Source organism: Babylonia areolata, chromosome 6, assembly GCF_041734735.1.
Source record: "Babylonia areolata isolate BAREFJ2019XMU chromosome 6, ASM4173473v1, whole genome shotgun sequence".
NCBI classification, from domain to species: domain Eukaryota; kingdom Metazoa; phylum Mollusca; class Gastropoda; order Neogastropoda; family Buccinidae; genus Babylonia; species Babylonia areolata.
The window spans coordinates 49111491-49134421 of NC_134881.1; the positions used below are offsets into that span (position 1 = coordinate 49111491).

Below are 22931 nucleotides of genomic sequence, written 5' to 3' on the forward strand. Positions count from 1 at the left end.
ATTGGGTTGAATGCTTATGAAAAGTGGTTTCAGACTGAGCCCTCGTTACTCTCCCCTTGTCCGATGTGCGGTCATTTAAGGGAGGATGAATTACATTTTTTTGTTTAGTTGTAAAGCTTATGACGATATTCGAGAAAAATGTGTTGTATTTAAAACAAATTTAGCAAAGAATGAAGATATTTTTAGAGTGCTTAATCTAAATCAGGAAACTGCACTACAGTCACTTGCAAAATATATTGCCGAAGCGAACAACATGCGACGAAAAAAACAACAATAATAAAATAGTATCAGGTGTTGCTCATTGTGAAAAGTGAAATCTGTGTTGTCATTCTCATATGGAAAATATTTATGTTATACATTTATATATGTTTTTGTTTTTATTTCTCACTACATGCCATTACTTTGAATGGATGGTTGAACTGCACTTTGTTGCACAGATTGATTGATTTCGTTTTGGCTTTGGTTTTCATCAATATTATTACTATTGATGCATGTTGTTATTTGTATTATGAACCCCCATGTCATTAGGGCTGTAAAGCTATTGACATTAAAGTGTTCAGTGTTCTCTCTGTCTCTCTCTTTGTTTCTGTTTCTCTTTCTTCTCTGTCTCCGTCTCTCTCTCTCTTCTCTTGTTTAATCTTTTCTCTTCTCTTATTTACTCTCTTCACTCTCGCCCCCTCCTCCCACCCCACCCCCACCCCCCTCTCTCTCTCTTCCAACTTCAATTTTCTCTTTTTTTTTCTAGTACCTTTCTTTCTTAATTTTGTACCCCAGGGCTGATCTCAATACCCTGGAAAAACAAATTTTAGTTTGTTCATTCTTTTGTTTGTTCAGTCATTCATTCATTCTCTCTAAAATAGAAAAAAATAAAATGGTTAGAGTGGTTTGATGCAATATGGCATTGTGTTGTGTGTGGTTTGGTGTGTGATATTGCGTGGAGTTGATTGAAACGGATATAGCTGCATGGAAATTTTGCTTCTGGGTTGGGCTGGGTTTCACTGTTGTTTCTGAAGGAGTGTGTAGGGGAATGGGAGGGGGGATTCTGACCCATCTTTCACGCCCTTTCAGTGGCATTACTCTCATGCCACTTATTTCAGGGTGGTGTGGTGTGGTGTGGTGCAGGGGGTGGTGTGGTGTGGTGCAGGGTGGTGTGGTGTGGTGCAGGGTGGTGTGGTGCAGGGTGGTGCAGGATGGTGTGGAGTGGTGTGGTGTGGTGCAGGGTGGTGTGGTGTGGGGTGGTGTGGTGCAGGGTGATGGTGTGGTGTGGTGCAGGGTGGTGTGGTGCAGGGTGGTGCAGGATGGTGTGGAGTGGTGTGGTGTGGTGCAGGGTGGTGTGGTGTGGAGTGGTGTGGTGCAGGGTGGTGTGGTGTGGTGCAGGGTGGTGTGATGTGGTGCAGGGTGGTCAGGTGTGGTGCAGTGTGGTGTGGTGTGGTGGTTTGCATTGTTGTTTGTTTTTGGTGTGCATGAGTACATATACACATGCATGCACATACAATGGCTAACATGGTGTTCGGAAGGTGGAGACATAGTATCAGAGACATAGAGAAAGAAAGAGAGTGTGTTTCTGTCTGTGTGACACCTGTGTGCGTATTAATACATGAGTGTAAAAGCAACACATCGTTCTGCCTATTTAACTCCTATCCCAGCATTCCATAGACACATATACAATCTAATAAACTGTACACGACATCAGTCATGTCTTTTGGCACAAGACCTGCTTCCCTAATCATCTAACACATAGGTGTGGCATACTTTTTCATGTGCTGATGAACAGACTATGTAACCCTTTGTTAATTCTTCATGTCACAGTTTGTTTTGCATCGTACCTGTATCTGAACACATCAGGAGGAGGGTTATGTGGAAATTTCTGTCTAGATTATTTTACAAATTCATCCTTGTATTCTTTATCTATGCATTAGAGTACATGCCTGTATGTAAATGTGCACACACACACACACGTGTGTGTGTGTGTGTGTGTGCGTGTGTGTGTGTGTGTGTGTGTGATAATATCAATGAAAATACACTTTACTTTCTCTTTTCATATTTTGGTGAATATATCAGTTATTTTTCATATACAAATCAACATTCATTTGTCAAGAAAAGAGAAAGATTGTATCTGATTACTGATCTCAGGACCCTTAATTTAAAGCTTGTTTACTGTTGGCATCTGTGGAAATTGTCCAGACTCCCAGCTGCACTTTTCGTAGTCACACAGATTAGGTGAAACTTCATCCATTCAATTCATTGAGCAAGAATTGCTCCATAAAGGCTGTGAGTGTTCATCTTCAAACACATAGGTGAACAGGACACACAGTGGAAACAGAACTGATATGTTTTTATATTTCTAAAATAACTACTTCAACAAGGTACTTTGGAGAGGGGATGAGAGAGAGTATGGAAGAAAAAAGAAGTTAACAATATCAAAAGTTTTTTTTCTCTGTGACTCAAATGTTCATTTCTACTTGTGAATTTTCATTCAAAGATTGATACATCTGTTATAGTATGCCAGTAGTGTCACCCCTACCACCCACACTCTCTGTCCCTCTTCCCTCCCCATCCCTTCACCTCCCCCTCCCCCCTCACTCCCCTCCTTTCTTATCTCCCTTTCTCCATCCAGTCCGAAGTCCAGCCTTTGAGGTCGTGCCGACACTGTCCCAAACCCCACCCACCCCAGTCCCTCTGCCTTGCTAGTCATTTGACTCAGTCACTGAGCCCAGCTGCGTTTGCTATATGGCATAACCAGTTTGCCAGCCCACCAACTTATGCTAATGCCAGAATGTTTCCTGTGCAGCGGTCTCTCTCTGAAGGCACCCCACCTTCCCCTTCCCCATCTTTCCTTCCTCAGGATTCACGCTTTGTTATCGTTTGATGTAGATGCTGGCATGTCGAGAATTTATGCTGATGTGATCTTTGATCAGTTCAGTTTCAGTAGCTCAAGGAGGCATCACTGCGTTCGGACAAATCCATATACGCTACACCACATCTGCCAAGCAGATGCCTGACCAGCAGCGTAACCCAACGCGCTTAGTCAGGCCTTGAGAAAAAAACAAACAAAATATAAGCTTACATAAATAAATAAATAATTTTTTTTAAAAAGGAAGGTAGTAGTAATGAAAATAATGATAAAACAATAATAATAAACAAATAATCAAATAAATAAGACAACAATGATGATAAATAAGCAAATAAACATAAAACATGAAGACACGCATTCACACATACACCCACACATGCATAACAGATATGCCCCAAAAACGCAGTTTCACAGATATGAAAGCACAGTCAAATACATATAAACGTACATGAGCTCCAACACACACACACACACACACACACACATACACCACAAATTACCCTGCACCTCCTGTACCCCCTCCTCCACACACTCATTTCTAGTCTATGTATCGCAGCTTCCACGGCATACACACACACACACACACACACACAAACACGCACACGCACACACACACACAGATGAACGCTTACTTGTACAAGCACACACACACACCCATATCTCCCACCCCAACCCCACACACATATAAACAAAGATATATATATAATATATACGTTCCAATATCCTGTTGCTCCCACAGTGTAGGCATGCATACACTCACATACCTCATCCTCTACCTCACCTCCCTGCACCCCCACCTCCCCCTTACACACACACACACACAACACACACACACACACACGTACACATGCACAGAACTCTCCTGACACTTGTGTACACTTACACTCTCACGCATGCACAAACGCACTCAAAAACACAGACCCACACATACACACAAACACACACATACACACACGCACAGAGGCTGCCACTGATTGGCCGCAAGAGGGATGGGAAAAGATCTCTGATGCCAAGAACGTGGCGTCTAGTGTGTTGCTCAGTCTATTGTATTTGGAAAAGCCCACAGAGACTCTGTTCCGTTTTGCGCAATGTTGGTTTGGAAATGATGCCGATATTCGTTTGATTTGCGAAGCATCGTGCTCTACCTTTCATGTTAGACTTACGGCCGCTCCCTCTCTCTGCTTTTATTTCTTTGAGGCGATCGATGGTGTGATGGCCTTGTACCTGTTCTTTTTGATATTCTTTGACTTTTCTGAGGATTTCCGATTTTCCTAGATGTAGGCCACTTGTTGGTGTTGCGTTACCAGCAAGTCTGTCAGCTCGCTCATTTCCCTTAACTCCTGCACGTCCTGGGCAGTATGACCATGTGAGTTTTTTTATTTGAAAGTTGCGCATTGCCTTATGCCACTCTGGGCTTCCCATTCCGTTTTCAATTTTCTGTATGAGGTTCATTGAGTCGGTTAGAATCATGGCATGTTGGTTTCCGGGCGTATGGATGGACAATAGCCACTGGAGGGCATGTGTCACAGCTTCAACTTCCATCGTTAGGCTGGAGGTTGTGACTTTGTAGGCAGCATTCTCTTCCCTAACTGTTTTTCCATTTTGTTTCGCAGTGAATACCCATCCGGATTGGTCTTTGGTGACTGAGCCATCTGTGTATATGATGATGTCCTCTTCTTTACTGTTTTCTTCTATGAGTAGCTTCACTTCCGCATCAGCTTTGCCCTCTGGCCATTCCTGACAATGTCTTCCTAGAGTTGGGTGAAATGGCTGTGTTGAATAGATGGTTGAGGTTTTCGGGGTTTTTCTCCCATTCTTTTGTTTCTTTCAGGTCTTGTAGTTGGCATACTAGCTGGATTGTGTCTTCTGCTTGCCCCATCCATGATCTTCCTCGTCCTAGACGACTGCCTTTTGGTTCTTTGACTGTGTCATGCAGTGGGTTTTGAGGGTTTTCTAATGCTTTGAAGTAGGTCTTGACCTGTTCTAACTTGTTTCTGGCCTGCACTGAAGGAAGGTCAAGCAGGTATCGCATGGTTTCTGTGGGCGTGTCTTTTGATGTTCCAAGGATCAGCCTCATAGCTTCATTTTGAACTCTTTTTAATTTTAAGAGGTTGCTTTAAGCCGGTGTTGTTAGCCCAAGTCCGTAGTCGATCACACTGAGGACGAGTGATTGGTATAGCAGGAAGAGGTGGCGTTGTTCAATAACTTTGTTTGCCATTGCCTTTAAGACTGAAAGGCCTTTTTTGCATTTGAGAACAGTATTTTCCGTATGTTTTCTGAAGGTCAGCATCCTGTCGAAGTGTATTCCTAGGTAGCGTAGGCATTCAGTTTTCTCGATCTGAATCCCATCGAATGACACAGAAGGTGGTGATTTGCTTGCGGTTCTGTTGTTGAGGGTGCACAGCAACGTTTGGGCTTTCGCTGGATTGATGGAAGATCCTGTGTCTTTGCACCATTGAGCAATATTGTTTAGTTGTTTCTGGACGGCTTTGGTTCTTTCCTGAGCATCTTTCGAAGTTTTGAAGACCAGGCCATCATCCGCAAGAGTAAGCACCCGAGCTATTCCATTGTTGTTTAAGTCTGCAAGGCCCTTCGTGTAGACATTGTAGAGGACAGGAGAGAGCGGAGACCCTTGTGGCAGTCCCATGGATAGTTTAGAAGGTGCGGACATCCAATCTCCAAGGCATAGGACGACGGTTCTTTCCTGAAGCGCTGCTGCTATCCATCTTGTCAGTGTCAAACTTACTCCATACCTTAGTAGCAGCTCCATGAGGTGTGCAAACTGGACTTTATTGTAGGCATCTTCAAGGTCGATTGCTACTGCTAGTGTTTCTTCTTTCCTTTGAAATCCTTCATACACCTCATATGCAAAAGCAGCTGCATTTTCCCATGTGGACTTGCCTGTTCTGTAACCACCTTGATTTGAAGGGAGAATGCGCCTGTGTTCAAGATCCCTTGCAAGTTTCCTGGCCATCATGCGTTCCATGAGCTTTCCAGCAATGTTTTGCATGGTTAGGATCCGGTAGCCGCTTACCTGATGATGGTCCTTTCCTGGTTTTGGTATGGGTTTTAAGAAGCTGTGTGTCCAGTCCTCCGGCACATGTCCATTGTGGAAACTGTTTTGATATAGATTGAAAAGTTTGCTTCTGTCTTCTTCCGATAGTTCCTTGATGTCCGAGTAGTGAACTTTGTCTGGGCCAGGGGCTGATTCTTTCTTGCATTTAGCTATTGCTTCATTTAGATCATCTATTGTCAAGTCATCATCAGGTCCAGTCTGCATAAGGGTTTGGTTTAACTCCTCAACATATTTCTTTTTCTCATCTAAGTTTCTTTGATCGCTCTGTTGTATGAAACGTTTGAGCAGGGCAGATCCTTTTTCTTCGTTTGTCTTAAGCTTGGTTCCGTCAGTGTCTACCATGTCTGGGGTTGTTGTTGTGCACGTTTTCCCTTCCATGCGACGATAAAATTGCCAGAACTCTGTCAATGTTGAGTCATAACTGAGTGCCTCGCAAAACTGTTTCCACTTGTCATTTTTGGCCTCTTGAGCAATGGTTTCAAACTGTTTAGTTTTTTCTTTCATTTTTGTTTCAATATCTTTGTCCGGAGATGGTTTTGTTCTTTCTTTTTGCCAAAGTTTGACAGCCGCATGTTTTTCTGTCCAGGCTCTCTCTGTGTCGGTATTCCACCATGGGGGCTGAATAGTTTGCATCCTGTTCGGTGCCGTTCTTTTGTTTCTTCTGCGTCTTAATTTTTCGATGACGGTTGTCTCTTTGGTTTCATACTGAAATGGATCACGCGGTTTCATGCAGCGTTTATCTGACAGTTTCTGTAGACTGAAAACTACCGGGAGGTGGTCACTGCCTTGGTGTGGAAGCGTCTCTGCATTCATTTCTGCTCTGAATTTTGGAGATGTTAGAGCAATGTCAATCACACTGTCACTGTCCCCTTGTCTTGTTCCAAGGCGAGTTGGGGATGTGGTTGTTAATGGGCTAAGAAGAATTTCCCCTATCATTCCTTCAAGTGCGAGTCCTTGTGGGTTGGTGTTCCGCTGGTCCCAGAGCTTCGATCTTGCATTGAGGTCTCCACAGATAATGACTGAGTCTCCAAGTTCGTTCTCTATTTCCTCTAAAAAGGCCCAATCCTCTTTTCTTGTGCAGGTTCCTGGGTGAACATAGGCATTGATGAGCACGATGCTTTTGTGAAATTCCGTCAGGTTTTTCGAGACGCACCCCCACTAGTTCACATGAGTTGCTACACCATTTCTCTAGATTTATGGTGGAAACTTTGTTTTTTAGGTTTTTGTTCAGTATGATTGCTACTCCTCTTCCTTCATTCCTTTGACAGACTGTGAAATTCTCAAAATGTATTGGTCTGTCTGCACTTGTCCTGGTCTCTTGGAGACATAAAATGTCAAAATCATATGCCAATTTCTCAATTGTTGAGATTCTCATTCTCGCGCTGGAACAATTCCAACTGCTGATTCTAAAGAATTTCTTTGACAGCCACTGTGCTTTTGTCATTCTGCTACCTAAGCACAATCTTTTCCCACCTCTTTTGCCATGCCTGTTTTGGGATTTTGGGGATCTGAATTTATGTCTCGTGCTATGCAGCTGATCCCCGAGGTGCACGCGAGACAGGGTTTTGTAAGTATCCATAGAAGGGTCTTCTATGTGGTTAGGGAAAAAGTTCGGTCGCCCTGACAGAGCCTCTTATCAGGGAAGGGCAATGGATGTCCATCTGTGTGGAGTCCGTCAGCCTGGTGTCGCCCTAAGGCCAGACTGCATACAGTTAGTGACTGTTTAACCCAACAGCCATTCATCCCATTGGTACTGTATGAAAGCCGTGGGATTGGGGATTTTTGTCAGGTTGTCTCCTCTTAGCCAGTGGAAGGGTGCATCTGGGTATTGTTGCGTAGTAGATTTTATTTTGCAGAAAAATACAGGTCCTTCTCTAATAGTTTTGAGCCCTCTCAATAATTTACTAATAATTCAAACATTAAACAATAACGCCATGACAATTATTAATCAAATTCACAGAAAAATCACTTAGCTTTTGCTCCGTGATCTTAACACCTGGCGGATCAAACCAGCAAAACATGCCGAGAGTTGTATCATCCTGTCTCCCCAATCTCTTTGTGATGTAAACAGGTGAACTTGTCATCATAGAATGTGTACAGACAAGTGGGTTGAATTGTAGCGAATCAGATCTGTTGAATCGGACAAATTGGGATTAAGCAGTGAATATGTCAGTCATTCACATAGCGTCACTAGAACAAGCTAAGATTGATTACTTCAGTTCAACCATTTGGGGAAGTAAGTGTTGTAGCTTGTATTAGTATGCACAGTATGTTGTGGGAAGGCATATAACCAGTCAGCACAGCTAGTTCTTAGCTGTCTCCCTGAAAAACTGAAACTGACACAGACTGACTGATCAGTGATGTGAGGTGCAAGGAAATCCTTGTTGGGCTGTGAGTACATGACTTGTAATGGTTTTATGCTATGTTGATAACTTAAGTCTTGTTGGGAACAATGTTTTGTGTCAGTGAACAGCCAGTTTAAGTTGATCTTGTGGCTGGTGGAAAGAAAAGGGGTTAATGTGTGGAGGGAAGTACCGGCCTCTATCTTTTGAGTCCCCCCCACCCCCACCCCTTCAATTTGGTTACAGATATTTTGTTCTGATTTCTGCCATTAATGATAGTGCAGTGATATGTCAGTCAGACTGTGGAAATAACGCAAGCATTGAGAGATGAGAAGCCATGGAGATGGTATGTGTGCAGCAGGTGTGTGTAGTATTTTGGTTTTGCTACACTTAATGTGGGTTTTAATGTATTTTAGATGTACTACTTACTTGTTTTGTATATTAGGTGGCGTCGGTTAAATGTGAAATGAACAGATCTACAGGCTAACACTGTCAGTGTGTGTTGAGGATTTTTCATGTGTGTGCACATGGGGGTAACAGCAAGTGTTGTGGAACACATGTTTGACTTGTTGGTAGTTGTGATAACATGTGTAGGAGTTGTGCTATGATTGACTTTGTTCAAAGTGGGATAGTACATTGTAATGTGGTTGAGCTGGTAAACGATGAGAGCACTGAGGGTCAGTGCTAATAATAATAATAATAGGAAATTTTCTATCTAAAATTACGTTTAAATAATATACTTACCGTGACCCAACTAGTGCAGACTCCGGCAGGGGTCTGACATTCCTGTCCTGTGCAAACTACTATCCGCCTATGCGGAGAAAACGAAACTACGGCCGATAACCTCCCGGAAGTAGGTAACCTCCCCTTTGTCCCGCTGGCTAGCGCCTTCTTTTGACGGCGATATGCCATCACCAGCGCAGCAAGCAGGGAGAACGGAAGCGGGGAGGACGGGAGGGTCTTAAATTTGGGTCACGGTAAGTATGTTATTTAAACGTAATTTTAGATAGAAAATTTCCTTTTAATTACACATACTTAACCGTGACCCAACTAGTGCAGAATAGCGTGACAAGGTGGAGGGCTCGCCTGTTCTACTGTCTGTGTGCTGTGATGGCCTGTTGTGCAACTACCACAGAAGCGATGCCTCTTGCGCCATCATCCCGCAGGCGTGCGACGTCTTTCTGGTAGAAGTCGATGAGCCATCATCCCTAAAGCGATAGGTGTCCCTCAAGTAGAATTCGACGAAAGTAGAGTGTACTGTGTCGCCTAAGGATATTGGTGCGGGCAAAGAAGACAGAGGTCCACAGCTGTATTGTGGGAGAGGTTTGTGGACCACAGCTGTGCTGATAAATGTAGCGCAAGGAAAATCGGGTCGGTGGGTTGAATCCACACTTTACTGAGAGCCCTTCGAATCAAAGGAAGGGAAGGAAACACGTACCCTTATAGGGTTGTCTCATCTGAGCGCGGATGAGCGTCAATGCAAGGAGGTGTGCATGTGGTTTGATCTGATGATTCCACAATGGATGTGGGCCGATAGTGGAAGTGATTTGTGTGTTTGAAGGAAACTGTGGCACGAGACAGAGGTAGGTCGCCGTGTTGGGCTTGCCTTAGGCATGACAGCCAGATCTGTAGAGCTCCTCCATGCGAGCTGACAGGCGATGGGCACTCCCCCCCCCCTCCCCCCCCCCCCCCCTACTTTTGTGACGTTGTCGAAAAATGACAGCACTGGTATGTTGCCTATGCATAGAATGGCAGACATTTGGCAACAAAAGACTTGATGTCCCTGGTGTCTCTGGGACAGGGTTGTGTAATTGCCCAGGTAGGTACCATCACGAAGGGGCATACAGAAGGCTTGGTGGCTTCTCTACCTGAGTGTGGCATCTTGGAGCAACCTGCAGAAAGTTGTCGGCAGTCAATGGCTGGGTTGGATCAGGCTGTGGAAGTGCATTTCATGTGCCGACAGGTCACTGAGTCTCATTCTGTGGTGGAATTCCCAAATGGAAGAGGGTTTCCATGGGGAAAATTTTTGCTGAAGGTTCTTTAGTGAGAAAGGGGACCGGATCCATCACAGGCCTCTGGCTGTGTGTGGTGCGCACTGAGTCTGGGATGGAGCGGGGCGGGACAGGGGGGTAAGTGGCTCAAGATGTGTTGTACTGGCTATTTACATCAAAGCACTGATCTGACATACGTTTTTAGTATGGCCAACTGCAAGGTGAGAGCTGTATTATCAGTGGTTTCTTAATTGCAAAGGGAAATCATTTGCAGCTTAGTCTTTCATGAATGACTATGTCTCTCAGACTAGAAGTCAAATTGCCCTGGGACTTAGTGCTGTAGCCTTGGGCCTAAGTAGCCTTTGGGAACCGTCCCAATGATGAGTCCTAAGGCCCTCTTGATTGAGGGACCGGGGATGCAACTTGGGCAAAACACTCTCTACTATAAATTGTATAATCGAATTCCAGCCTGAATAGTCTGGACAGTAGTTGCCTCCTCTGCTGTTCTGATGGAGACTGTCGTACACGACTGATTATCATATATTGTTCCTAGGAGGACACAAATCAGCATGGGTAAATCAGGAAACAGCTGCTGTGTGCTTCAGGGACAAAGGTGTTCACCATGCAGGTTATGTTGCAATGTAAGGAAGCCGGAAAGAGTTGACGGGGTCTTGTGGTGCAACCGTGTGTCTGAAAGACATGGTGCGTGCTTCCGAAGTGACAATAAAGTCATCCTCTGACAGGCCCTTGACTGAAGGCTGGGGCTCCATGATGGGATAACCTGCCTAGGCTAGAAACCCCTGGAAGTGTCTCATTGGAAAGACAGTGCTTGAGGAGGAATGCCCATCTGTAACCACAGCAGTGGTTGTGTGTAGAGGCTGAAAGGATCGGGCAGGGAAGACCAAGTGCAGAAAGTGCTTTCAAACGCCAATTGTTTGAGACGCTGATGGTGGATCTGTGTTCAAGCAAGGTGATGGGGTGAACTGATGTGCTTGAATGCGGCACCTGCCAAGTTGGTATGAGTGGGCAGAAAGGTACACCCCTGTGGCTAATGGACGGTTCGTTATGCTTTGCGAGACGCATCCGTCCTCGTCAATATGCCTTTCTCCCAATGTAGAGGAAAACAATTATGACCCAGGCCTTCTGCTACTAGAGAGGAGTGGAAGAGATGGGCTTAGGGTGATTGTCTCCTGCCCAGTGGGCAGTTTTTGGGTCCGCTAAAACTTGGAAGGCAAAGATAGACACCCCTTCATGGGAGGGCTGGCTAGGATGTAGGGCCCATGTGGAACTGTTGTCACAACCACAGTGGTGCAAACCAAGGGTTGTTGTAGGCAAGGGGGGGAAGAAGGGATGCCTTACAAACTTGGAAGGAATGAAGGGCATGTATGTCCGGAGTGGCACCACTAAGTTGGACTGCCTCATCCCTCCTTGTGCATCTCCAGCCTTGTGGGTGATTGTTGCAGGCAAATGAGTTGGGTTGCCTTGTCCGTCCTTGCACCAAGAGAGGGCATTCTTAGCCCTGTGGGTGTGAAGGGTGTGTGTGTGGGACCAGCCACTACTGAAATGTGAAGGAGCATACATTCAGGCGTGAATGAGGCTTTTTTTTTCTTTTCTTTTTTTTTTGTGTGAGTGCAGTCGTCCTCTGAAAGCAAGGTAGGGATGAATTTATGAAAATGAATACATATATGTGCAAAGGGAATATAAACTTCCATCAACTCAAGTGATGATGTCAGAAAAATGCCAATGACAAGAGATCCGAGACACAAGAAATAAGCGGCTGTATAAGCATACGTGTAGCATGCACAGATATACCCAAGTAAATGGGTAAGTGTGCATAATCATCAATGGAAAGGAACCTGTCTATGCACCTATATATGAGATGTATATACACATATGAATAAAGTGCCAGTACGTAGAGGCAGAGAGTTCTGGGCATTGTGAACAGAAGGCCGCAAATGCAAGTGTGCCTATATTGCTATGTAGGGAATCTCAATGAATAGATGTCAATGAATAGAGATAAAAATATAATTGTACATGTTAATATGCAAGTCGTCTAAACCTATCCCATAAGCACACACACATGTGTATACCGAGGGATAAGTACACACCTATAAGTGAAAGCAGAAATGTGCATGAATGTAGCAAGATATCTCATAGATATCTCATAGATATATATGCATATGTGTGTGTGTGTGTATATATATATATATATATATACACATATATATAGAGAGAGAGATTTTTTTTTCTTTTTCTTTTTCTTTTTTTTTTGTATATATATATATATATATATATTTCGTGATTGTTGCTTGTGATAATAAATCAAAAGGATAGAAGGGGAAATATTGTGATTTATTTCCTGTGGCCAATAGCCTGAGAAACAGCAAGAAAAGTGCAGTTGCTATGCAAAAATGTGTAAAGTCCATGACTGGGCATGAGGACCCAATGAGAAACCGAAAGAAAACATCGTTGGTGGACAGCACGGGGGGCAGGAGTGACGTGCTGTGTCGGCGAAAGTAACTACAGCTTCAAGCGCCTAGGTTACAAATGCGGAGTTGCCTCCCTTGGCGCCGAAAATAGTCGAAAAGGATGGTGTCTTTAGAGCACATATCCCCTGGTGCGACGTGTCCTCGCTGTAGAGGGAAGAGTGTCATGCTGTGTGTGTGAGTCCGTGGTTCGATGCCACCGTAACCGACACAGGTGAAAACGACCGCAAGGGGAATAATTATAATGTCCCTTAGTGCCGTGGGCATCCCAACCCAAATCGGTCGCCATTGGACGCGAGACGGTCGGGGCATGTGGCATGGCGGCACCGTAATCCAGTGTTATGGGCGTCGTGGACGAGGGGGTGACAAGTCCGTCGGCTTGCCGTGGGATGTGCATCCCCCTGTTGCTGAACGGCGGTCCAATCTCATGAATAGCTCCTGCGAGAGGACCGACGTTCAGTTGTTGTGTGTTGACGGATAAAGGGATAGACAAGATCGGCCCGAGCACTGCCGAGAGGCAGGATCGAGTTATTAAGAGGTACTCCAACGTGGAAGTGCCAATATTAGTCTGGTTAACAGCAGAGTTAGGCAATGGGGCAGAAAAATCCAGCACTGCCGAAGTTCCAATGGGGCGTGCACGTACCTGCTCTGTGGGCGAGGGGCGGTGCAGGCGCAAGGTGTGGCACCGGGAGGCAGAGTGGTGCATAAATGCTGCAGCAAGTTAGCGATGAGTTGCTGATTGTTTGGTTGAGTAGCTTGCTGAGACACCATTAGTGGATGGGAAACAGCAGCACACGGCGGTGTGGCAGATGGGGTCATCACCGCATAGCTTGGTGAGACTGTGCACGTACTCGTACTGAAGGCGAGGAGCAGTGGTGGTGCAAGGGAAATAACCGGCGGTCACCGGCAAGGGTGCCGAAGCAGGGGTTGCCTCCCTTGGATCGGGTGATCCGGACAAGGAGGGGGGTGCACGCGTATGGGCAAGCGTGTCTCCTAGTGGTCCACCTTCCTCCCTACACCAGGGGAGGGCATCCCTACACCAGGGGAGGGCATCCCTACACGCCTCGGTCGCCATTGGATCCGAGACGGTCGAGGCATGCCGCGTGGGGGGGGTCGCGATGCGCACATAGGGTCCAGTCTAACGTGCGGATCCAAAACAAGCTGCCTTTTTTTTTTTCTTTTTTTTTTTTTTTTTGTGTTGTTTCCCCAAAGGGATTGTGGCACATTCCATTGGTGCAACTGTGGGTATGGGTAAAGAGATAGAGGAGATTGACTCGTACACACTGCCGACTGGCAGGGCCGAGAAAACGCAGATCGCGTCGAGTGCGTTCGCGGATCGATAAAAATGACATTAAAGGTAACACTAACCTGAGTGTGTGACAACAAACCTCTAGAAGTCACCAGAGGAGGTGTAGGAGGTGGCGGAGGTCTGGAGTCGACCGGAGGGAGCGGAGGAAGTGGAGAAGGCGGTGGGTTGGCGTTGTTGAGATGGCCAGGAGTAGAGGGCCCAGAGTGTCAGCGAATCGATTGCGATCGCGCCTTAATTTTAGCAGATTCCCCAATCGAGCTACATGATTATGTGACCTGGTTGGAGACATAATTTGACAACAAACAAGAACGCCAGAGAATCGACAGACAGGCAGAAAATATGAAAAAACTTAGCCGTGTGAAGAGCACAGGAACAGGAGTCATGATGGCTGCCGGAAAAAGAGGGCGCTAGCCAGCGGGACAAAGGGGAGGTTACCTACTTCCGGGAGGTTATCGGCCGTAGTTTCGTTTTCTCCGCATAGGCGGATAGTAGTTTGCACAGGACAGGACGTCAGGAGTGTCAGACCCCTGCCGGAGTCTGCACTAGTTGGGTCACGGTTATTTATGTGTAATTAAAAATGTTATTTATATAGCACTGAATCTTGTGCAGAGACAAATCAAAGCGCTTTCGCACCAGTCATTCACACGCATGCATAACTCTAAAACTGGAGAAACTGAATACAAGGAAGTGGCAGGGAAGGGAGGCTATTTTGGGAAGAGGTGTGTTTTAAGGCCAGACTTGAAAGAACTAAGTGTGGAGACTTGATGAAGCGAAAGAGGAAGTTCATTCCAATTGCAAGGTCCAGAGACAGAGAAAGAACGGCGGCCAACAGTCGAGTGTTTGAATCTGGCTGTGCGTAAACAGAGTGGATCCGAAGCCGATCGTAGTGAGCGAGATGGAGTGTAGAGGTGAAGGCAGCCGCAGAGATAGGAAGGGGCAGATTTGTGAATACATCTATAATATAGAGTGCTGATCTTGTACTTTATTCGGTGTGAGACAGAGAGCCAGTTGAGTTGCAAAAGACGAGTGATGCGCTCAGAGTTTTGTATGCGCTGAAGGGACTGAATGGATGAAGCAGGCAAACCAGACAATAGAGAGTTACAGTAGTCAAGGCAAGAGAGAATGAGAGAAACGACAAGTCTAGATGTTGTGTCAGTGGACAGATATTTCCAGATGGAAATGATGCGCCACAGTTGACAGTAGTAGGATTGACATGTCTGACTGATAAATTTTTGCATGGACAGTGTGTTGTCAAGGACAGCACTGAGGTTCCTGACTAACCTGGAAAGAGGGATGTATGTACTGCCAAGTTTGATTGTGTCAGTTGTGATGGAAGACAGTTTTTGTTTGGTTCCCATGATCATCGCTTCAGTTTTGTCAGCATTCAATTGTAACTTATTTAGAGTCATCCAGTTTTAAATGTCCAGGAAGCAGTTGGATGTTTCTTGCAAGAGTGATGACAATTTTTCAGGGGTATCACTCTTCTGGAGTTGAGTGTCATCAGCATAAGAATGATGACTGACATTATGGTGGTTGATAATTTCAGCAAGAGGAGCAGTGTACAGTGTGAAGAGCACTGGGCCTAAAACAGATCCCTGTAGGACTCCATGTTCGATTTTAACGGGTTCAGGTTGGAAATGATCAACAATGACAGGCTGGAATCAGTTTAGAACAGTGCCGTTGATACCAAATGTAAAATGAAGACGGGAAAGAAGGATTGAATGGTCTATATTGTCAAAGGCGGCTGACAAGTCAAGGAGAAGGGAATTTTTTCCTGAGTTGGACACTAGCAGTAGATTATTCAGGATGCACATAGTCTGCTGTTTACCAGAGATATGTTGGTAGCAATGATTTCCATACATTTACTTATGTCAGTGGAATACCTTGTGAAGACAAAGGATATTTGTTTAGTTATGGTAACACACAGTTTTATTGAATGATGGGTAACTTGAGGTAGCACTCGGGGTACAATTTTGACCAAAAATCATTAAAAAATGTGTTTTGTGTTTGTTGTGAATTTTGCAAGAATAATCTTTCATAAAGCCTTACATGTGTGTGTTTTGTTTGAATTATTACTCAAAGTGTGTGTTTTTAGCTGTTTTTGTGAGTGGGTGTGAGAGAAAGTTGTGAAAAAAAGATCGAATGCATCCAAAAATTGCCCATTTTCAATCGCGCCTACCGTTGCTACGATGCCATGAAGCATGGCTTGTGACCTACTAAACTGGAGAGGAAGAAACGGCCTTCACCATGAGCCTAATTAACTGCAGGTCAGGTCAGGTCATTAGATCTGCTACTGGTAACCTGTAATCCAGTACAACCTGTTCAGGGTCGGGTTGCCGGCGACTAAACCGGCACTCCCACCGCTCCCTTCCGGGACTGGTGAGGCGGGTGGCTAGACACCCTTATGGAGATCCATAAAAGGGCGTTGGCTCAGGAGAGCCACCGACGGCCATCTAGCTCCACCGTGCTGTGTGCATGCCACACGCAGTTGGCCCCCGGGGTGTGTCTGCCCATGCATGCGAAGTCTGGATCCGGCAGAATCTGCGGAAGAAACCTATCGGTTCAACGGAGAGGAAGGCGGTTACAGCAACACACTGTGGAGTGCAGAGAGCAAGATGAGACACCGAAAGGATATCTTGGTCATCCACTGCATCTGTGCTCATCCTCCAGTCGTCTCGACTTAGTCTTGCCACTGGAAATTGGTGGACCCGGACGAGAGAGTGAGGTTGACGTTGCGCAACTCCTCTTCACTTTAAACAAACTCATCGCGCAAGTCATCAGTCATCCAAAATGACCTTTCATCCTTCATCATTTCATCACCCCCAAGTCCTGTGGCAACAGGTGAGCGACGAAACGACAGGTGTGGGTACACTGGCAGTCGCAGCCGCAGACCTGCACGCAGGCGGCCCAGGCCATAGGGTCGTTCTTCGTCGACAGGAGCAGCGATGGAGCTCGGCAGCCGTCTGAGCGTCAAGCAGCCCTCTTTAGGAATGCACTGCTCACCTCCCTGGCATGAGGGAGGGGCTAGAAAAGGTGCCCTAAAAATTGCCTGCTCCATATCACCCTGGCCAGCATACCGCGGCTGGCGGGGACCCTACATCAGCGGTCGAAACAAGAAAGAAAAGAAAAAAACAAGGATCGTTCCTCTCACCATTGGTGCTTGGAACATAAGGACTCTCCTGGACAGAGATAACGCGGACAGACCCCAAAGGAGAACGGCACTAGTTGCATCTGAACTCGCCAGATACAACATTGACATCGCAGCCTTGAGTGAGACTCGGCTTGCAGGCGAAGGCGAGCTCTGTGAACAGGGATCTGGTTACACCTTCTGGAGTGGACGAGGAAGCGAAGAGCGACGTGAGGCTGGCGTTGGTTTTGCAGTAAAAACAGCACTTGTCAGCAAGCTAGCTGGAATCCCAAAGGGAGTCAACGATAGGCTTATGACCATGAAACTCCCACTGGCATCTGGCCAGAAGCACCTCACCATTGTCAGTGCCTACGCCCCAACCATGACCAATCCGGATGAAGTGAAGGCGAAGTTCTACGAGGACCTTCACTCTGTCATTGCTGCTATCCCTAAAGCAGATAAGCTCATCATTCTTGGGGACTTCAATGCTAGAGTTGGCTCTGACTACATCTCCTGGGATGGAGTGATTGGAAAGCACGGTGTGGGCCACTGCAACCCAAATGGATTGCTTTTGCTTCAGACCTGTGCAGAGCACGAACTGCTGATAACCAACAGTTTTCTGCCTCCCCACCCATAACAGGACGTCATGGATGCACCCTCGCTCAAAGCATTGGCATCTCATTGATTATGTCATCGTCAGGAAAAGGGATAGGCAAGATGTACGTGTAACAAAGACCATGTGCGGCGCCTTGTAGTCTCGAAGCTGAATATTCGAATCCAGCCCAAGAGACGCCCCCAAGGCCAGAAGGCTCCAAAACGGCTCAACATCGCTAAGCTGAAAAACATCACCATCAAACAGTCCTTTGTGGAGCTGCTGGAAGATCGTTTGGAATCCGCTTCTCTGGACAACCAGAATGTGGAGTCTGACTGGAGGACCCTGCGTGAGCTGATCTATAGTACAGCTTCAGAGACCCTGGGACCCATGACCAGAAGGCACAAAGACTGGTTTGATGAAAACTGATGAAATCAAGCAGCTTCTGGATGAGAAACGCCGTCTGCATCAAGCCTACCTGAGCAACCCAAAGTCCACATCAAAAAAGGATGCATACGATGCCATCCGCAGGACTGTTCAGCAAAAGTTATGCCAGATGCAGGATAAGTGGCTGAGTGACAAAACTGATGAGATCCAGGGATATGCTGACAGGCACGATATGAAGAGGTTCTATGATGCCTTAAAAGACGTCTACGGCCCCACATCCTCAGGATCATCCCCCCTCCTCAGTGCAGATGGGAATACCTTGATCACCGAGAAGAAGAAAAATTCTCGAACGCTGGGCTGAGCACTTCAACAGTGTCTTAAATCGCCCTTCCTTCATAAATGATGAAGCCATAGACCGTCTCCCACAAGTCCCCATCAACGAAGCACTGGACGATCCGCCAACACCTCTTGAGACCCAGAAAGCAATCCGTCTGCTATCCAGTGGCAAAGCACCCGGCTCAGACTCCATACCAGCAGAGGTCTACAAGGATGGAGGCACTGTGCTGACTGAGAAGCTCCATCAGCTGTACTCACTCATGTGGAAAGAAGAGACGATCCCCCAGGATTTCAAAGATGCATCTATCATTCACTTGTACAAGCGAAAGGGGAACCGGCAAGCCTGTGATAACCATCGGGGCATTTCCTTGCTCTCCATCGCAGGCAAGATACTTGCCAGGATCCTACTAAACCGCCTCACAGCACACCTTGACCAAGGTCATTTGCCTGAGAGCCAATGTGGATTCCGGAAAGAGCGCGGAACCACCAACATGGTGTTTGCTGCAAGGCAGCTGCAAGAGAAATGTCAGGAGCAAAATGCTGATCTGTTCTCCACCTATGTCGACCTCACTAAGGCCTTCGACACCGTGAGTAGAGAGGGACTGTGGAAGATCATGGCCAAGTACAGATGCCCTCGGAAATTTATTTCCTTGGTCAGCCAATTCCATGAAGGCATGCAGGCTCGAGTCCAGGACAATGGCGAAACATCTGCTCCTTTTGCTGTCACAAATGGTGTCAAGCAAGGCTGCGTCCTGGCTCCAACGCTGTTCAGCCTCATGTTCTCTGCAATGCTTACTGATGCCTTCAGAGATGGTGATGTTGGAATCGGCCTAAAGTATCGAACAGATGGCAAGCTGTTTAACCTCAGAAGGCTTCAAGCAAAAACCAAGGTCATGACAGACATCATCAGAGACTTTTTGTTTGCTGATGATTGTGCCCTCAACGCTGGATCTGAAGCTGACATGCAACTCAGCGTCGACAAGTTTGCCACTGCCAGCAGGAACTTCGGCCTTACCATCAGCACGAGGAAAACTGAAGTTCTCCATCAGCCAGCCCCAGGGAAACCCTACGTTGAGCCCAACATCACAGTCAACGGTCAGAGACTCAGTGCGGTGGAGCGGTTCACATACCTTGGCAGCACACTGTCACGAAATGTAACAATCGACGATGAAGTGAATGTCAGGATTGCAAGAGCAAGCGCTACTTTTGGTAGACTCAATGCAAATGTCTGGAACAGAAGAGGCATTAGTCTTGAGACCAAGCTAAAGGTCTCCAGAGCAGTAGTTCTCCCCACACAACTGTACGCCTGCAAAACTTGGACAGTGTACCAACGACATGCCAAGAAGCTGAACCACTTCCACACAACATGCCTCAGGAAGCTACTGAACATCAAGTGGCAAGACAGGACCCCAGACACAGAGGTGCTCGCAAAAGCCACCCTTCCCAGCATCTTCACCATCCTGATGCAGTCCCAGCTTCGCTGGGCTGGACACGTGGCGCGCATGCCAGACCATCGGCTGCCCAAAAGGCTCTTCTATGGCGAGCTGCAACAAGGGAAGAGATCACACGGAGGTCAGAAGAAGCGCTTCAGAGATACTCTGAAAGTCTCTCTGAAAGCGTTTGATATCAACCCTGACTCCTGGGAGGAATCTGCAGTGGACCGTGACAAATGGCGCGCTGCTGTGCACAAAGGCGCCAAGTTGTGCAAGGCCAACAAGACTGCTGCAGCTGTTCAGAAGAGGCAGGCCAGAAAGTCATGGGCAAACAAGCTCCCTGACAATGGTATGCCTGTCTTTGTCTGCCCCAACTGTCAGCGAACATTTCGTGCGCAGATTGGACTATTCAGCCATCTGCGCATTCACAGATAGATTCATGAGCATCCTCCCCCCTACCCCACCACCACCCTCCCCCCATCTCCCAGCTGGATGACAACGATGGTCATCATCGATCTCGATGGACACACCACCAATTAGCATAGGAAAATTCCTGCACAGCCAGCCTGCCAGGGCCTAAAAGTGGGTCACTGGTTTGTTTGTTGTTGGTGAAGTGATTGGCCGGTTTGGTCACGTGGCCGATCTGAGCTTTATCATTGGCTCTCAAACGACTTCCTGTTTGAAAAGCGTCTGCTATCTGTGTCTATTCAGATCGATCAACAACTATAAAATTTGGATTATTTTAGCAATCTTTGAAAAGATAAGAATGACAAAGGAAAGAAAAGTTAAATTTAGGACCCTCCACAAGTTTGAGAAGTGGCGGAGAGGTAGGAAAAGTGCTCAGCAAGTCAGCACTTTGCAGACAAAGGCATGCAGTCGATCATATTTAAACTCCACTGCCCATCATGCAATGAATCGGTAAGTTTGTTTATCTGACATCCTTCCCCACCCTCTGTCTCTTTCTCTGTCCCTCCCTCTCTCTCACCTTCCCTCTCTTGGTTTACATGTGTGATGGAGTGTTTGGATGTTGAAGTTGTGTGTGTGTGTGTGTGTGTGTGTGTGTGTGTGTGTGTGTGTGTGTGTGTGTGAAAATAAATAAGAAAAATAAGAAAAAGTCAGTTTCTTACACATGCACATTCATTCTCTCTGTCCCTCCTCTCTCTCCTCCCCTCTCACACTCCCTCTCCTGTGATTTACATGTGTGATGGAGTGTGTGGATGTTTATAATGTGAGTGTGTGTGTGTGTGTGTGTGTGTGTACACCCCCCCCCCCCCCCCCAAAAAAAAAGTCAGTCTCTCACACACACAATTCATTCATTCTCTCTCTCTCTCTCTCTCTCTCTCTGTCTCACCTTTCTCTTCTTCTCCCATACATGTATACACAAACACATACCAAATTTTTTTTCCAGAGTGCAGTCAGCAGCAAGAAAAACATCAGGAAAAGAGAAAGGAAGGAGGCAAAAAATTGAGACAATCTGGCGTCGAGAACGTCAAGAGCGGTGTGAACGAGGAGGAGAGTTGTATGGGGCAGGACTGTTCTGAACACCAAAACAGCTTTCTTTTTTGTTTTTTGTTTCTGTTTTCTTTTTGTGTTATGAACAGACACCAGAAAAAAAATATTTGTGTATAAATTTACCTGTTTTGTGCCTTGGTCTACCAGGAGAGACAAGACCAAACTTCAAACGCAATTTTCTCAAAATGTTCATTTTTCGTGGACATGCATATTTGTGCAACGAAACACACACACTTCCCATCAGCATAATGACACCAAATTTTGTGTACTAATGTAAAAATGGCTGCTGAGTGCAGTAAGACAATCAGGGACATTCTATCTCAATTACTTTACCTGCTACATGTGTGAGATGTGAACTGTCATTGCGAGTGAAAAAACGCCGTTTTTGATTGAGTGGTGAGTGAACATTATAAATTTTTTACCAAAGCTTTCATGTGTTTATTGCACTCTCTGGTCACTGAAGTGAAACTCTGTTATATCAGACACTTCTCAGAGAGGCAGCTTCTATGAGATCTGGATTGCGAAATGGAGCTACCCTTTAGAACATTAAAAATATTCATAACTTTAATTCTAGTCAAGCTATTTATTTAAAAATTGGTGTGTGGCATACCTTTGATGTCTACTCTCTTTGTGCCAAATTTCAGAGTGATACTTTACTTAGAAGTTGAGAAACAAGAATATCCCCAAATCTACGCCTGGCGCTACCTTGAGTTGAACACAGGGTTGTATTGGTCAGTGGTATGTTTTGTGCACAGTATGGTATGTCACTGTTGAAGCTTGTATTACCTCACCCAGATTTATGTGTGAGAGGAGTGCATACTGGTGGACATGTGATGATTGGTGCTGAGAGGGTATAGGCATTTTATGTCAGTGATGTCCAGATATCTGAGATTTTATCTGACCCGGGTTTTGGTTGTGTGTTTGTGTTTCAGGCGTGCTGCTTTTGGCATATGGTGAACTTTTTACTGTTTGCTGCTTGTAGGAAGAACTTAGAGTAGGCAGTGTGTTCTGCTTTAGTGTGTGTTGCTTATGCTATGTAAGGTATGCTAAGTAGGGTGAACTGCTTTGTTGAGTGCAAAATCAAATGATTCAGTATCACCCCTCTCTGTTTCCTCTCTCTTGAAATCGAACCTCTTCAGTTTTTTACACATCCAAATCATGATTAGTTTTCATCAGAAATGAGACCAAGAAATATATAATAGGCAAGGTTTACTCACCATAGGTAAAATTCAAGCAGACAATAATGTCACCATGTGAAAACTTCAGACTGCGAAGAACACTGTTAATTCCTGTTGTAGCATTTGTAATCAAAGCCAGGTCTTGGGGGTCACATCCTGAAATGTATGTAAAATAAAGTATTTGAGAGAGAGTAATGGAAAGAAGCAAAGGAAAATGTGTTGGCCATAATGGCAAAGTGGTAAGCATCATAGACTATTCCCAGCAGTGTATTTTTTTCTGGCCTGTGGGTGGCTCCTACCCAGAAAAC

General features: G+C 45.8%; 1 protein-coding gene across 6 annotated transcripts in view; it reads right to left on the bottom strand.

Moving 5' to 3' along the window:
• The window catches only part of LOC143283115 (uncharacterized), a 551198-nt gene that overhangs the window by 69178 nt on the left and 459089 nt on the right, over positions 1 to 22931 (bottom strand). For all 6 annotated transcript variants that reach the window (XM_076589238.1, XM_076589242.1, XM_076589241.1 and 3 more), the window contains one exon: positions 22663 to 22779. In XM_076589238.1, the coding sequence (XP_076445353.1) occupies positions 22663 to 22779 (117 nt within the window). The remainder of the gene's footprint in view (positions 1 to 22662; positions 22780 to 22931) is intronic.